Raw genomic sequence first — 18,528 nt, forward strand, 5'->3', positions numbered from 1 at the left:
CTGGTAGGATGGTGGGCTAGGGGTCCCAGATCCATTGCCTGGACCTGAGACTGTGCAGTGGGTGGGGCCTGTAGTATATCTACCCCCTTTATTAATACTGACAATGACTAAAAATAAGTTTCAAAGCAAGCCTGAGGACATTAAATCGCTCAGAGGGATGAGGGTGGGTTCATGGAATGTGAGAAGTTTGAGGGGAAGAGTGGGGGAAGTTGTTGATACATTCAGTAGGAGGTGGGTGGATGTGGCATGTTTGCAGGAAGTCTGGTACAGGGGTGGATCAGCCAGAAAGCTGTTGGGAAGGATTGTTACTATAAGTTGTGTTGGCAGGGGAGGACAGACGGACATGGGGGTGTTGGTATGATGGTTGCGGAGAAATGGGTGGAATATATTATGATTGTTATAAGAGTAAGCGATAGGATATTGGTAGTGAAAATTCTGGTTGGTGGAATGATAACTACAATTATATCGGCATATGCTCCACAGGCAGACTTGGATGAAGTAGACAAATATAGAATTTGAGATGACTTAATACGTGTAGTAGGTGGTATGCAGGATGATGAGATAGTGGTTTTGGGAGGGGACTAAAATGGTCATGTAGGTGAAGCACCTCAAGGTTACGAAGGAGCACATGGGGGATGTGAGTATGGTATAAGGAATGCAGAAGGAGAAAGGATACTCGAGTTTGTGGAGGCAACGAACATGATTGTGTGCAATGCACATTTTAGGAAAAGAGAAAGCAGGTTAATTACCCCTGGGGGTAGGGGGGTTTCAAGAATACTCCCCCAGTATCCCTGCTTGCCGTACGAGAAGACTAAAAGGGTTGGTGGTGGGTTAGTGCCCCACCCCGTAAAAAGAACTAATTAAACAAGCGAATAAAGCGCCTGAGACCAGGATGGACCAAACATTGATGACTAAGGAAAGGACAAAGGACATTCTGAGGGTGGGAACGTGGAATGTGAGAGGAGTGAATGATGAAGTGAAAGAGAGAGAGATTGTTCAGGTGCTTGAGGATGCAAGAATGGATATATGTGGATTGACTGAAACTAAATGGAAAGGTGAAAGGGTGAGAGAATGGGAATATGGTTTAGGTCTATGTGCTGGAGTTAATGAGAATGAGAGGGCAAGAGAGGTAGTATGTCTGATGATAAGCAAGAAGTGGAAGGAGAATATAAGAGAGTATGGAACAGTGGGTGCAAGGATTGTATGGGTGAGGATGAAAGTAGGTATACAAGCGTGGGCAACTGTATGTGGGTATGCTCCGACAGAGGACCGAGTGGCAAGAGTGAAGGATGAGTTTTGGGCGAGAGTAGAAGCATGTATGGACAAATTTGAGAGGAGCGAGAGAGTGCTTTTGATTGGAGACATGAATGGCAAAGTTGGGAATGTACGAGTGGATGGAGTGGTTGGTCAGTGGGGTGTGCCAGCTGAAGTAAATGGGAATGGTAGTGCTTTGGTGGATAACTGTGCTGCTAAGGGGTTGGCAATAGCCAACACCTACTTTCGGCAAAAGATGATCCACCGGTATACATGGAGAGTAATGAGGAGAATGGATGGTGAACTTGTTGAACGAAAGGCAATGATAGTCTACGTGTGTGTGGATGAGCGAATGAGAAGACAAGTGTTGGATGCAAGAGTGTGGAGAGGGTGGGGGAATGGAGTCTCAGACCATCACTTAGTGATGGCCAAGGTAAAGCTGCACAGAAAATGGTTGAGGAGACGAAGGGGAAGACAGGAGGAAACAGCTCCTGTGAGAAGAGTTTGCAAGATAGCGAGAAAATGGCAGAGTATAAGAGCATAGTGGAAGAAAGATTGGGAAGGTATGAGCTAGAGCAGATGGAAGAGGTGGAAGACGTATGTAAGATATTTACGGAAGAGATAAGCACAGCGTGTGAGGTGGTTTGTGGAGTGAGGAGGAGATGCAAGGGTGTGCAAGGGACAGTATGGTGGAATGATGAGGTGAAATGAGCTGTGGAACAAAAGAAAAAGGCATATAGCAAATGGTTAGCGAGTAGAGGTAGGGGAGAAGATGAGAGAAAGAAGAGAGAGGTATATGTGAGCAGGAGAAGGGAGGTGAAGAGACTGGTGAAGGAGAGTAAGAAGAAAGTGGATGAAGAGTTTGGGAGGAATCTGAGTGTGAAATGGAGGGAGAGTAAGAAATTGTTTTGGAAGGAGGTAAAGAATGTAAGGCAGTGTGAATGGGGAAATAGTAGGGGAGTGAAAGATAGGAATAATAGGTTGTTGGTGAAGAAGAGAGAGAAATTGAGGAGATGGAAGGAGCACTCTGAGGATTTGTTGAATGTAGAGAGTGACAGCAATGCGAGTATAAGTGGTTGGGAACTGGCTGGGAGAAGAATAGATGAGCGGAGGGAGGAAGAGATCAGTAGGGCGGAAGTAGTGGAAGCAATGAAGAAGATCAAGTTGGGAAACGCCCCAGGAATTGATGGAGTGTGTGGTGAAATGCTGAGGTATGGGGGTGAGATTGTTGTGAAGTGGATATGGAAGTTGTGTAGATTGGCTTGGGAAGAGGGAAGGGTTCCAGAGGACTGAAAATGAGGTATAATTGTTCCTTTATACAAAGGAAAAGGGGAGAGAGAAGTATGTGGTAACCATGGGGGTATTTGCCTTCTTAGTGTGACTGGTAAAATATATGATAGAATACTCATTGATAGGGTTAGGCATAAGGCAGAGGAGCTAGTTGGAGAAGAACAAGGGGGATTTAGGATAGGAAAAGGGTGTGTAGATCAGATATTTGTTCTAAGATGTTTAATGAAGAAGTATCTAGAGAAGGGAAAGAAAGTGTATGCTGCCGTCATTGACTTGAAGGAAGCTTATGACGGAATAGATAGGCAAAGTATGTGGAAGGTGTTAAGAATATATGGAGTGGAGGGGAAATTGTTGAGTGCTGTGAAGAGTATGTACCAAGGAGCTAGTGCTACGGTGCAAGTGGATGGAGAGCTGAGTGAGTTCTTTTATCTCAATGTGGGACTGAAACAGGGTTGTGTGATGTCTCCATGGCTGTTTAATACATACATGGATGGGGTTGTAAAGGAGGTGCATGGTAGGGCAGTGGATGTGGGGGTGGCTCTAATGAATGAAGGTGAGATTTGGAAGATTGCGGTGTTGTTGTTTGCTGATGATACAGTATTGTTGAGTGAAGATGAATGGAAGTCGCAAGGTTTGGTGAATGAATTTGGGACAGTGTGTAGGAGGAGAAACCTGAAAGTTAATGTAAACAAAAGTAGTTATGGTGTTTGAGAGGAATGAAATCACAGAATGTACAGTGAGGTTGGATGATGAGGATATGGAGAATGTGAGTGCATTCTCGTACTTGGGTAGTGTGATGAGTAAGGATGGAACTTTGGGGGATGAAGTGCATGAAAGGGTACAGCAGGGAAGGAAGGTTGTTGGTTCACTGAAAGCAGTGATGAGAAATAGGGAGGTGAGTATGGAAGTTAAGAGGTCACTGCATGACAGTATGGTGATCCCCATCCTGACATATGGAAGCGAGGCGTGGACCTTGCACGAGGGGAACAAGTCAAGAGTGGGAGCAGTGGAAATGAGTTACCTGAGAGGAGCATGTGAAGTGACATGGTGGGACAGGTTGACGAATGAAGTGAAGGAACGTTGTGGGGTGGATGTGGATGTGGTTGAGAAGATTAGGAGAAATACAATGAGGTGGTTTGGACATGTGGAGAGAATGGAGAATGAAAGACTGACTAAGAGGGTGTATGTAGGTGAGGTGGAGGGAGGGAGAGGGAGGGGTAGACCGAGGATGAGGTGGAGGGATGGAGTTGAGAGGTATATGGGGGAGGGAGGGGTGAGTTGGGGGGAGGGTAGTCAAATGGTGGGTGAAAGAGCAACTTGGAGGCATTTTGTCCGCGGCCATCCTTTGCAGGATTAGGGCGTCAGGCAATAGATAGATAGATAGGTTATTTACGTATGAGTCTGGGGGAAATAGCAGTCAGATAGATTATTTAGGAGGGCTGATAGGAGGTTAGTGAGGGATTTTAAGGTTACAGGAAGTGATGAGCGTGCAGCAGCACAAACTATTGATTTGTGATATGGTGCTTAACCCGTCACGTCCCGACCGATTTCGCACCTCTGATACCCCCCAATCCTGAGCTATTTTGGAAATTTTTTTTTTTGGCTAAAACCTCCGCTTTTGGTGGGAAACATCGAAAATTCATAGAGAAATCGCTCACCTGTGGTTTAAAATACTCAATACATGTAGTAGTACCTCCTTACCTTACTTGGTTTTCTATCAGACTGGCTCCAAAGAAAACGAGTTCTATGGGAGGGTAACTATTCCACACAACTCAGAAACGGTATTTATTTATTTATTTGGTACGAATTTATATGTAGTACGAGAGTATACTGGTTTTCAAATAGTAATAGAGGCATTATAAGCATTGTTTCATTCACTAACTCATCAACATAACTGACCTTTTTTGGTGACATTACCTGATCATCATTTCTCACTGTTTCTTCCTCTAATGCTATGTAAACTTTGTCCTCCACATTGTCATCGATTGGGGAATCACTCTGGCCCTGAATGTTTTTATTGGCGAGGTCACTGGTAACAGGTGAATTGACGAGACAGTGAGGTGCAGAGGGGAGGGGGAGGTTATGCGGTGTAAGGCATTGTCCCTGCCTGGCATCTTGTAGAGGAATAGAGGAAGGTGTCCCGTGTATAAGTACCAAAAATCATGCGTGAAAATTGAAAATTGTGCAAATTATGAACCTTGCAATTGCGTGACGTACCAGTACATCGTCAGGACTGGCAGTTACATAATGTTGCAACGTACTCATATGTCGACAGGATGCCTTGGGTTAAGGAACAAGTGATGAAAAAGAGGACTTATGTACCTAGGAGGAAAATATGGAAGTTGGAAAACCAAGTAGTAAGGGATCAGTGGCGTACCTGAGGGGGGGTGAGGAAGCTGTTTGAAACTGCCCCCCGGGCCCCCAATTGAGGGGGGGCCCTCAAAGGCCTTAAAATTTTATAAGCTTTTTCATTAATATTTAAGTATATATATATATATACAGTATATATATATATATATATATATTCATTCATTCATTCATTCATTGCCAGACGCCAAGTATCCCAAACGGGGTGGCCAAGGGCTTAGAGTAAATTGTTTTTACAGGGAGGGTCACTAATCCTCCACCAGCCCCACTTGACACATAGGGATGCCAACAGCATCTGGTGTTCCCAGGCAGTCACCCATCCTAGTACTAACCAGACCCAACGTTGCTTATATATATATATTAATCATCCCGACAATCCCGGGTGAGATATTAGATAAGAATGAGGGGGGCTAGGTTCTTTGCAGGGCCCCCCTCCAGGAGGGGGGCCCCGCAAAGAGCCTAGCCCCCCGGGCCCCCAAATCTCTAGGTACGCCCCTGTAAGGGATGCCTTTATAGCGAGATGAGGAGAGTGGTGGCTGAACAGGGAGCCGTAGACAGAGGCATTAATGAACAGTACAGAGCCCTCAAGAACAACTCTTAAGAGTTACTGACGTGATATGCAGGTGGACAAGAGGACTACCAAGACATAAAGTATCTTGGTGGTGGGATGAGGGTGTAGATGCTGCAGTTAAGGAGAAAAGAAGGCTTTTCCGGGAATGGTAGAAGGGTGGTAACAAGGAGGAATAATTGACTGCCAAGCGTAGGGCTAGAAAAGAGGTATACAGGGTGAAGTCTGAGTCACAGAGACTTTTACTTGATAACCTAAATCAGTGGTGAACAGCGGGGATATTAAAGATGCATGGAGAAAACATTATAACCGGTTGTTGAATGAGGAGTTTGACTGGGACAGGGAAGGTTTGCAGCCAGCAGATCCAGTGTTTGGCCCTTGGCCTTTAATTAACACTGCTACTGTGAGTGAGGCAATAGGCAGGATGCAGATGGGGAAGGCAGCAGGTATGTCGTGGTTGACTGCCGAAATGTTGAAGGCCTCAGGAGATATAGGGGTGAGGTTAGTCACTGACCTGATAAATATGATTATATATGAGTGTATTGTCCCAGATGATTGGTTGAAGACTGTAACTGTAAATGTGTATAAAGGGAAAGAGGAAATTATAGAGGTACAGAGCTCGTCAGAAGTATCGAGCGCCCTGCGTCCCTCCTACAAAACAAACCTTTCAACATTGAAAAAACATGAACAATCCATTTTATTTACCTTTAGTGCTTTGTAGGGTATCCTTTATGCTTCTTGAAGGACCTGAGACGTCTTGGAAGTGAAAGGGCGAGGTTCCTGAGGTGCTGGAGGGGTATTTTGTCCCAGGAGTCAAGAATGGCTGCTTCCAGATAAGGCAGAGAGCTCACGTCCTTCCCTTAGAGATTCTTCTTTACGAGGTACCAGAGCTTTTCTATCAGGTTGAGGTCTGGGCTATTGCCTGGCCAGTCTTTCATGAATGATACCTCGCAGTCATGGTGACCGATTTGGCCTTATGAGCAGGTGCACCGTCCTGCTGAAACACTCGTGCATGTGTGAGCTTGAAGGACTCAGGTAAATGATCACAAAGAAGTTCCAGATAAATGTCCTGATTCACTCTGCAGTTCTAGGGAAGCACAACAAGCTTCCCCAAACCTTTACCAGAGAAACAAGCCCATACCATGAGTGAATCAGGGTGTTTAATCGTGCTTTCCACATAATGGGGCTCAAGCGGGTCACTACCTTTGCACCGGTACACTCACGCTCCTCGATTACAGGTAACACTAAACATTGCCTCATCAGACCACAACACTGACAACTATTGCTCCTCACCCCAGTTAAGGTATTTGTAAGCAAAGGCAAGCCTATGAAGTTGCTGGTAACGTGTAAGAAGAGGCTTTCTAACATGCCTGTGACTTGTGTAACCAAGTTCATGGACTCTTCGAGACACTGTGTGCACAGAAACCTCACCAAACACTTCCGGGTTGCTCTCCTTTATTTTCCTTGCACACACACACGAGGATTTGACTCCACTGCACATTTTAAAACATTAACAGGCCTCGGGGAAGTTTTCCTGGGCCTACCAGACCGCGGTTTCTTTGTGGGAACGTCACCACTGTTTTATACTCGAAAACGGGCGCACCATCTACGCACTGTCGATCGAGCCACGCCAACCAATTCACTAATTTCCTTCGTGGAGTGACCTGCCTCCTTTAGAGCAATGATCTGGGATATGATTTCACTTGATAGTTCACGGGTAGGTGCCATAACAAAGTGGTGAAAGCCAAAACACTGCAGGACACTCGGTAAAAAATGGCGCAATAAGAGAAGGAGATGTGGCGGAGTTCCTCTCTCTCATGAATACCGTAGGCAACTGATGCGGGAACCAACCAGCACGCAGTAAGGCCTCAAGCTAATGTGATGTCATACTAGCCCCCCAAACATCTGGCTCAATTTTTAGTACCAAAAACGGGTGATTCTTTTTTGGCCATAAGTATTGCGCCCCTTCCACGCGCTCAATACTTCTGACGAGCACTGTATAAAGCTCTTGGACCAGATAATGAAGGTAATGGAGAGAGTTCTAGAAGGTATGATTAGAGAAAGAGTGAATATTAATGAGATGCAGTTTGGATTTATGCCAGGCAGGGGGACCACTGATGCCATACTCATTGTTCGATAGCTTCAGGAAAAATACATTTGGAAGAAAAGGGATCTGTATTTTGTTTTTGTTGATTTGGAAAAGGCCTTTGACAGAGTCCCTAGAGAGGTGGTGAAGTGGGCAATGAGAAAGCTTGACTTGGGGGAGTGGCTGGTTAGGGTTGTTACAGCCACGTATGTGGGTGCTCGCACCCAGGTAAGAGTGAATGGAGATTTGAGTGATGAGTTTTCCATGAATGTTGGTGTACATCAGGGGACAGTTTTGAGTCCCATGTTGTTTATCATGGTACCTGAAGCACTCTCACGTGACATCAGAAACAGACTCCCGTGGGAGATGTTGTAAGCTGATGATTTGGTGCTGACTGCAGAGAATGAAAGGGAGGTGGAGAAAAGATTTAGGAAGTGGAGAGATGGTATGGGGCATAGTTATGGGTAAATGCAGATAAAACAAAGTGACGATATCTAGGGTTGGTGGTGGTACTGTCAAAAATGAGGGAGAGTGGCCATGTGCAGTTTATTATGGGAAATAATTCCATCTTGTGTAGTGTTTGTGATACATGGCTGCACAAGAGATGTGGTGGTATCAGAGGTAGACTGTGAAATAATGCTGATTTTATGTGTGTGGCATGTCGAGGAGAGCAGGTGGAGATTGTCAGGCGTGGAAGGATTGAACTTGCTGGTGAGTCTCTTGAGTGTATGGAAGAGTTTTGTTATTTGGGAGACATGTTGTGTGCTGGAGGTGGGGCTGGAGCTAGCTCTGTGGCTAGGGTGAGAAGTGGTTGGAAGAAGTTCAGGGAACTGTTGCCTCTCCTAACACTGAGAGGACTCTCCCTACGTGCTAAGGGGTCTTTGTATGCAGCATGTGTTAGGAGTGTAATGCTGTATGGTAGTGAAACTTGGGCAGTAAAGGAGGAGGATATTCGCAGGCTCAGATGTACAGAAATGACAATGATTAGGTGGATCTGCAGTGCGTCCCTGTGTGCAAGGCCTGGGGGGGGGGGGTTTACGATGGAAGAGTTGAGAGGTAGGATGGGACTGGAGTGTATTGGTGTTGTGATGAGAAGAGGTAGATTGAGATGGTTTGGGCATGTGGAGAGGATGGGGGATGATAATTGGGTGCACAAGGTGAGAAGTGTTAATATTGGGGGTGGGGCTGTGAGGGGTAGACTGAGAAAGATGTGGGACGAGGTCATTAAGTGTGACCTCAGAGTCAAGGGACTGAACAGGGAGGTTGCAATAGATAGTGCAGCATGGAAAGCCACCATTAGGTGACCAAGGCTGACGCATGCAAGGATGTTGGAGCCTTCAAAAATGAAAACGAATGCAGTTCATATTCTTGCAGTTAGTGAGGCTGTTAATTATGAGTTCAGCAATTATGGGGTTCTATAGTATCTTAAATATAATTATATTTGTGGAAGGTGGAGGCACTCACCATCCACTCACTCGATGTGCTGCTCTCGGTGGTTTGCCCTTTCCTCTGCTCCATCCTTCTTTCCTTCCATCCTCTTCTGTCTTTCTTTCCCTCAGTCTTTCCTCGTCCTTCTGCCTACGGGTTACTTTACACTCCCTCTTCTGTCTTTCTTTCCTTCATTCTTTCCTCTTTCTTCAGCCTGTGGGTGACTACACTGAGTGACATGCCAAACTGTTTCCTGTACACCAGGAAACCATTTACTATGGTGGGTGGATATCATATAACCAAATTTTGGCGCCTGGTGGTAATTTCGGGGCTCCAATCGGATTGAGCTGGTGAAGGTTTATATCCAAGGGATGGTTGGGGTTTACTGCTCATGTAATGCCACTCAGGGATGAGTAAGGCTGGTCACTTTCATCTTAAATCTCAGGACCAACTTGCCTAGCCCTGGGCTCCTACACTCCTCATGGGGCAATGTAGGATTGGATGATGGATGGATTGATGGATTAGATTATTTTTACTCAAAACATGCATAAATAATTCATTACTGTAGATAAATGAATTAAATTATTACACTTCACACCTCATACTTGACAAGTTGACACACCAGTTCATTCCACCTCTATTCCTTGGCTCTGAGTTCCTCAGTCCTCACTCCTCAGTCACAGACTCCTCCTCCAACTGAGATAACTCCATCTTGAGCAGGTCCATGTTGCCCACCATAAAAACAAACCACTCAAAGTTCTCAGAGGTCAGGCTGGTTTGCTGGCAGGTTTGCATTTGTGGGAAGTACTTCCCCAAATGCAAAACTGCAAATCTGCGTAAAATTTAGGCAAATCCGCAAACAAAATCACACCTCCGCACCTGCGGAATTTGCGGTTTGCATTAGTGATCGTGGAAGTGCCCAGCTCAGGTAACCACATACAGCAGTCATGCCTCGGTATGCGATGGGATTACATCAAGTGAAAACTCATCACATAACGATTTACCATTTATAAAGGTTGCTATATCATGGGTTCAATGGGAATAGGGAGGGGATCATGGGCCACCGAACCAAAAATCTAAAAAATTACCCTTTTAGGTTTGCCTTTGGTTCCCTCAGCAGCACCAAAGAATGCTAGCGATGGTAGCAAGAATGTTACCATCGCTAGCATTCTTGCCAGACATGATTTCCAAGTCACCAGTTTCAGTATTTAACATACAAAAAGTTATCACTCAGTATCACACATTGCACTATTCACTGCACAACTGCGCTGTTATTTGGTGACAGCAATGGTGTTTCAATGGCCTTGCACATATGAAATGGAACAAAAAGGAGATCACAGCAAATGTACTGTATACACTGGGCAGCCAGGACCTGCAGCGGTGGCGTCTTCACTGAGGGTCTACCCTCCAGAGGCTGTCGAAGCAGAAGAGGAGAACAGCATGGGGCCAAACCACCGCAAACCCTCCCGGCCCCTAACAGGGCCCGACAACCTGGGAGTGGCTTCAGTCACCCAGGCAAGTACCACATCTTTCAACACAACACACACAACAACACCATTTTTCCTACATCGAGAAATGACTCCCAGGTGGTCATTTCTCAACAACTTCATCTAGTCAGGGACACTGAGAGCAATCCAGGACCCACCAACAAATACATATGTCCAACATGCTCAAAACCTATCACTTTGAGCTGACAGACAAAGCGTTCAGTTCAGTGCAATTCCTGCAAGAACCAGACCCATTACACCTGCACAGCACTTGCATCCAGAAAACATTACACAAACACCTGGACCTGCTCCTTATGCTCCTTCCCCCCACCCACTAAACCCCCCCACCAACCCCACTCCTACCTCCTCTACATCTCCTCAGCCTAACCCACCAATCCTTCCCTCACCATCCAATCCCCCAATCCCTCCCATCCACTCCAATCTAATTCACCCCAACCCTTACCTCCATCACAACCTTCTCCTACCCGTTCCCCTCCACCCACACCCCCACCTACCCCCCCGTGCTGCAGCACCCAACACACATCGCTCACACAACATACAGTAAACATCCTTCAAATAAACACAGATGGCATGAATACCAAAAAACAAGAACTCACACAAACCATCAAACAACAAAACATACACACTGCCATCTTACAAGAAACAAAATTATAAAGAACACAAAAATCACCTACATTCCATAATTTCATCACCATTAGACAAGACCAGGCCGAGGGAGGTGGTGGTGGACTCATCACCCTGGTACACAAATCAATCAACTTTTCAGATACTAGTGCATACACAAAGTCACTTCTCCCCCCACATGACACCACAACAAAAATACGATCAATTAAAATATGCACTGGTAACAAATCACACATAACAATTGTCATTACATACATTCTCCCCCAATCGTCCCCCACAGTACCACACAATTACTCTCCACAAATACACCACATCACTAACATACCCAACATCATCCTGGGTGGTGATTCCAATGCCAAGGAGTCGGCCTGGCATGTCAACAACCCTGACACAGACAGAGGGCTGGTACTACAATCCCAAATAGATAATCTTTTCATACTCAATAATCTCCATCAACATACCCACATCCCACACCAAGCCCTCTTCCTCCCATCATCCCTAGACATCACCATTTATTCCCCAAACCTCACCGCCACAACATCTTGGAGAGTGGTCAAAACCCTTGGCTCTGACCACCTCCCAATCATCATCACTACCAAAACCAAATCACTCCAGCTGGCCACAGACACACATACACTAATTATAGGAGAGCCAACTGGAAGGATTTCATAACTGAAAAAGAACACTTTGAAACATTAAAAAGTACATCCATCACAGACACCAACACTGTTGTGCACACTTTCAATACAATTATTCAAAATGCAGACAAAAGACACATCCCTACAGGCAACTGAAAGAAACACAACCCCAACTTCACACCAGAAATTCAAGGCCTCATCAGTCAACGGGACACACTACGACACTCCCCAACACCCCATACACAAGACACCGTACTACAAATATAAGAACTCAACACTCAAACAAACAATATCAGAACAGCAAACACTAAACTGGAATAATTATCTCCAAACACTTGATCACAAATCAAACACCAGCAAACTCTGCAAAACACTAAACAGCATCACACTTTCCAACAGCAACACTACACAATCACACGCTACCATCGCAACAACAGACACCATACCTTCAAACAAACAACAAGCAAACACTCTCATCAATCACTTTTCACGTCACCCATCTAAACCCCCATTGCGATGACCGACGTGTTATCTAACGTAAGAGACAGTTCCCCACAGACCCAGACTACGCACCTTTCACTTACAACCAGACGAAGCACATCACTAGCAACCTTAAGCACTCATCTGCCTGTGGACCAGACAACATAAGCAACATACCCTTAAACACCTTGGACCACAAGGCATACAAGCACTCACCAACCTATCAAACTACAGCTACTCACACAACATAATACCCAGCATCTGGAAGCATGGCATTATCATCACTATCCCCAAACCCAACAAAGACCCCACACTCCCTTCCTCACACTGCCCCACTACACTCCTCTGCACCCATTCTAAAGTCACTGAACAATTGGTACTACAACTAGTTACACCTCACACCCCCTAGCCCCATTACAACATAGTTTTAGACCACTACACTCCACAAACACTCTTCTTACAGACCTTACACAGAATGTTTTTGATGGCATGAATTCAGCTAGGCCACCACACAGAACACTCCTAGTCACATTAGACATCAGCAAAGCTTTTGATGCCATCCCCTCCCACAACCACACAAACAAAATATTCAACACAAACATGCAGAATAACACAAAAAGATGGCTGGCAAACTACTCAGCAGGCAGATGTGCAAATGTAACATTTGCTGATCAGTCTTTGAACATCAGAAACTTAACAAATGGCATCCCCCAAGGATCTGTTTTGTCCCCTACACTCTTTAACCTATACATGCAAGACATACCCACACCCCACACAATACAGATACACACTGCTTCCCGTGCAGACGACATAACACTTACATGTACACACCAAAACGCAAACACTGCCGCACACATCCTCCAACCTTACCTCAACACACTACATGAATGGTTCACCACAAACAGGCTCAAAATAGCCCCAGCCAAATCTACAGTGACCCTTCTCACAAACTGAACAGCAGAACACAGTCACATTCCACACCTCACCATAAACAACACTCCCCTAACACACACACACACAAAATCCTTGTGTAACATACAATACATCAATGTCATTTAAACAACACATCACAAATATTAAACATAATTAACATCAAGACTCAATGCCTTGAGATCAATTGCCCATACAACATTTGGACGCAACAAAGAAACCACCACCACAGTATACAAACAATAAATACATTCAGAGATGAATTACGCAAGCCCTGCTTGGGATTCTAACCTCACTAAAACACACTACAACACTCTACAGACCATACAAAACAAGGCCCTAAAAATAATCACAGGCTGCACAGCTACTACAACCACAGACCAACTACACCAAGAAACCAAAGTCCTCAAAGACAAGGATCATCTAGACATGGGAGGCACCCAAATTCTTGCCGCAGCCTCCACAAACCCACAACATCCACTACACTACATGGAAGCACATCCACACACACAAAGGAACATCAAAACAACACCCAGCACATGATATCATACACAAATATTGTCATCTCCCTCCTCTCGCCCGCCCCAGACCAGCTTCCAGAAACACATCTATTGTGGGAAATATTTTCCCCCAGAGCAGTTGCGCTCTCTATTTTTATCATAGTTATCCCTGGTTAAAGGCAGAGGAAAAATTGAGACCGTTGTTAATTGTTCAAGCGGTTTTAATAACCCAGAAATTGCGTTCTCTTTAATAATTCTTGTTATTGATAAATTAAATGCTACTGCATTTAACCCCCGTGGACAACTATACATTGTAATTACGTGGTATTTTCCACTGACCTAAACTGCGTCTGCGCGATAGGTGACGTGGCAAGCAGGGAAAGATTCTCCTGTTAAGGCAGATGTGGAATTAAGATATTTACACAGTTAAAGGGAATATTTGGTCTAACTTTAGTTTAAGTAAAACTAAGATTAATTTGTTAGATTTGCCCTGTACATATCATGATGTAATATAACTGTATTTAGTACTGTAATTAAATAAGAGTTGGCAACCCACAATTCGATGAAGAGTTGGGGCTTGCCGCGTTCACTCACTCTGCTCCCAGACCTTGTGGAGTTAACACTCTGCTCCTAGATCTCGTGGAGTTAGCACTTTGTTCCTAGTCATCCTCAAGCTAGGTTGTACAGAAGCACCATAAGGACGCTTGCTTGCTCAAGCAACTACACCAAGCAACCTCATCGTCATCTGTTAACAATCACTCCCTCTTCACTTGCTAAGTAACCTTTACGAATTGGCCAATTCAAGGGAGGAATAGCTATGAGATAGAAGATAATTATTGTAGGTGAGTTAAGTTTAATTTACGTTTCGCCTAACTCTATGAGACTTGTTTAATTTACTTAGACAACTTTAGGGAAGAGTAACGACCTACGGGTTGTTTACCAGAAAATTTTTGCATAGCGGTGTCCCGGCAGGGATACCGACTTGGATACATTAAACATTTTTCACATTTTGGTGCCCAGAAAGAGGGCCTCGATTTGTTTACTAGAACTATTAAACATTTTTCACATTTTGGTGCCCAGAAAGAGGGCCCCGATTTGTTTAACAGAACTAGTAAACGTTTTTCACATTTATACTCAAATCACTTGCCTCTCCATTCAGCTACTTAAAGACAACACACAGCTGCATGCATGGCCTCCTGATATCCGCCCTTCTGAATCCTATCTCCCTTGTGAGGACAAGGTCCACCTGGCCAGGATAAGATGTGGGCATCATCCAGCCCTCTTATGTTATCAAAAGAGGCTGGATGACTCCATTGCTGATACCTGTCCAGGATGCAACACAGCACCCTATACTATTAAACACATTATGGAAGACTGCACTGCATACAATCACCTATGCCAACAACAATCCTTGAGAGGTCTGTGGGAAACCCCAGTCTCAGCTGTGGCCTTCCTTAGAGACTCAGGGCTGTTTGGCCAGACTGTCAAGGGAACAACTACTATTACTACTACTACCGGACAGCTATCTTGGCTTAAACGTCTGATTGTTGGCTTGCATGGAAGGCTCCATGTATGAAGAGAACTGGCTTATGAGACCACCACAATTATCATACAAGCGAATTTCGCCCTCACTGTCACGATTCTAGGTATAACTTTTAGTTACTTGTTCTATCAATTTATCTCACAACCAAACTGACATATAACAAGGCCTGACTGTACAGTAACCAAACTATGGGGTGGAGAGATGCAACTGCAGTATTTATCCTGGAACCAAACCTTCACACTTTTCCCCATGCCTCACTGTGGCGAGTCACTGTCAGTGGCAAGGAAACATCATTTCACTACACAGGACTGACCTGCAGGGACAGTTGCTTGCAAGCAGGTAATAGGTCTGCTCACCCAGACAGACTGGAGTTGATCATCAGCAACAACAACTCTGAATCTCTGGATAATACTGTCAAATTTGCTTTTCACAAGGGGATCTCCCATCATCAAATGGTTAAGAGCTATCTCAAGTAATAACTCTCACATGGCAGCTGACAACCACTGCCTTTCACTCTGGCTAACGACAGACAATTACAGGTGCCATAAACTTTCATTCTACAGTTAATACAGGGATGTATTATATCTGCCTTAGAGGAGAACTTCTGCACAGCTGTGTGACTCATGAAAGTAAAAGGGAAATCAATGGGCAAGGAAGCAGAAATAATGTTGGTAGGATGGAAGTGTGAAAAGAACTACTTTGGTGATAATGTAGTTTTGCTGGAGTGAGGGAGAACTACTAAGATCTTTAATTTTTTTAATCTTTGACAGACCCTCAGATAAATGATGTATGTTAATGGTTGTTAGAAGCCTGGTATGTAAATGATCCAAAACACCCTGAAGGCAGTCCTTTGTTATGCCTTGAGAGGTATATGGTCCTGGATCCAGATCTACAGAGCAGCAAATATCTAAAATAATTTTATTCAAGAGGTGGAAAAAAAAATCAAACTGCACCCTAAGCACACCAGTAACTAAAAAAAAAATATGAAATTCCACTTACCCTGGCTATCAAAACCAAGGATATCATTGCCAACAGAAGAGGTTCTTCCAGTCTCCATCTCATGCTTGTGGCGGAAGAGCTTCATTCGTGCCGTCCCCCTCCCGTTGTCCAGCTCTCCATGGGTCAGCACTCCCAGCAATGTTGACTTGCCGGCATCCACGTTTCCTACCACTGCCACCCTGTTGTGTTCACAGGTGATAGGGAGACAATGAGATAGGGTTGGATTATGCTAAGAATGTTAAGTAGCTAATAATAATAATAAAAATAATCTATCTATCCATCTATCTATTGCCAAACGCCTTAACCCATTCCAAGCCATGTCCGTATATAGACAGACAAACCAACAGTGTCAAAATTGCCGAGTCAGTAAACTGTACATACAGACAGGTTTTCCTTACATTTGTGCAAAATTATTTGAGTTTGCCCCTAGTGTGTGATAGAAAATGGGATGACAGACATTCTTCCTCCCATCCCATGCATTATAATACTAATCCATCCATCCATCATCCAATCCTACATTGCTCCATGAGGAGCATGCGAGCCTGGGGCTAGGCAGTTGGTCCCGACATTTAAGATGAGAGTGACCAGCTTCACTCATCCCTGAGTGGCATTACATGAGAAATCAACCGCAAGCAGCCCTCGGATATAAACCTTCACCGGCTCAATCCAACTGGAGTGCAATAATTACCCATTAAACCACCAGGTGCCAAAATTTGGTTATAAGGTTACCACCCAGCATAGTACATAGTTTCCTGGTGTACAACAGGAAACCATTTGGCTTGTCACTCAGTGTACAGTCACCCACAGGCAGAAGGAAGAGGAAAGAATGAAGGAAAGAAAGACAGAGAAGGGAGTGTAGAGTTACCCGTAGGCAGAAGGACAAGGAAAGAATGAAGGAAAGGAAGACAGTAGAGGATGGAAGGAAAGAAGGATGAAGGAGAGGAAAGGGCAGACACCTGACAGCAACACAACATCGAGTGAGTGGATGGTGAGCGCCCCCACCTACCACGAATTATTTATTTAAAAAAAAAAAAAAAAAAAAAAAAAAAAAAAAAAAGTGAATGTGAAAATGAGTAAAATTAGCACAGAACCCATCATCGCAACATACACCAGGTTGCGTTATCATGCTACAAGTGCTCCATACATCCACCCACTCCACACCAAAATGGACTATCTATTTAGATCAGCCGCTGACGGTATCTGAAGTTAGCCATCTGATGCAACTCTGAGTAAAGCCATGCTGCCAAAGATATCGTGCTTACTCCCGACTTCCAGTCGAAGATGGAGAACTTCCAAGTGAAGAGCTAACTGACAGTGATGTATAAATAGTGTATGTAATGAAAGCTATATATCTATCTATCTATTGCCAGACGCCTCAATCCCGTTTGGGGTGGCCATAAACAAATCACCTCCACATCGCCCTGTCCCCCGCCATTTCACTGCCCTGTTCCCAACTCACACACCCCTCTCTCATATACCTCTTCACCCCATCCCTCCATCTCATCCTCGGCCTCCCCCTCCCTCTTCCCCCCTCCACCTCACTCACATACACTCTCTTTGTCAGTCTTTCATCCTCCATCCTCTCCACATGTAAGTAAATAGAAGTAAATCATAAAATCAATTAATGTAAGGAAAATGACATACCGGTAAGAAACATGTGATTTACTGTAACTAATGTAACTGTGTGCAGCATGTTTATTTAACCTTATGCAAGTGTTTACAGTGCCTTATACCAATATAATAATAATAATAAAAAAAAACGAATGTGAAAATGCGCTGGCAGTGCGCTCACCATCCACTCACTCGATGTAGTGCTGCTCTCAGGTGTCTGCCCTTTCCTCTCCTCCATCCTTCTTTCCTTCCATCCTCCTCTGTCTTTCTTTCCTTCATTCTTTCCTCTTCCTCCTGCCTACGGGTGACGTTAAGCTCCCTCTTCTGTCTTTCTTTCCTTCAGCCTTTCCTCTTCCTTCTGTCAGTGGGTGACTCTACACTGAGTGACAAGCCAAATGGCTTCCTGTACACCAGGAAACCATTTACTATGCTGGGTGGTGACCATATAAGCAAATTTTGGCGCCTGGTGGTTTAGTGGGTAATTACAACGCTTCAACCGGATTGAGGCGGCGAAGATTTATATCCAAGGGATGGTTGGGGTTTATTGCTCACATAATGCCACCCAGCGATGAGTGAGGTTGGTCACTTTCAGGACCAACTTGCCTAGCCCCGGGCTCCTACGCTCCTTATGGGGCAACGTAGCATTCGATGATGGATGAATGGATGGAAAATACGTAAAATCAGCATGGAACCCCAACTTCC

General features: G+C 44.6%; 1 protein-coding gene across 1 annotated transcript in view; it reads right to left on the minus strand.

Annotated features, from left to right (window-relative positions):
- The window catches only part of GTPBP1 (GTP-binding protein 1), a 463,031-nt gene that overhangs the window by 244,171 nt on the left and 200,332 nt on the right, over positions 1–18,528 (minus strand). The window contains exon 5 of the mRNA XM_080276296.1: positions 16,216–16,394. Coding sequence (XP_080132422.1) covers positions 16,216–16,394 — 179 coding nt within the window. The remainder of the gene's footprint in view (positions 1–16,215; positions 16,395–18,528) is intronic.

Source organism: Coenobita brevimanus, chromosome 64, assembly GCF_032717465.1.
Source record: "Coenobita brevimanus isolate Jiangsu-jjx chromosome 64, ASM3271746v2, whole genome shotgun sequence".
NCBI lineage: Eukaryota > Metazoa > Arthropoda > Malacostraca > Decapoda > Coenobitidae > Coenobita > Coenobita brevimanus.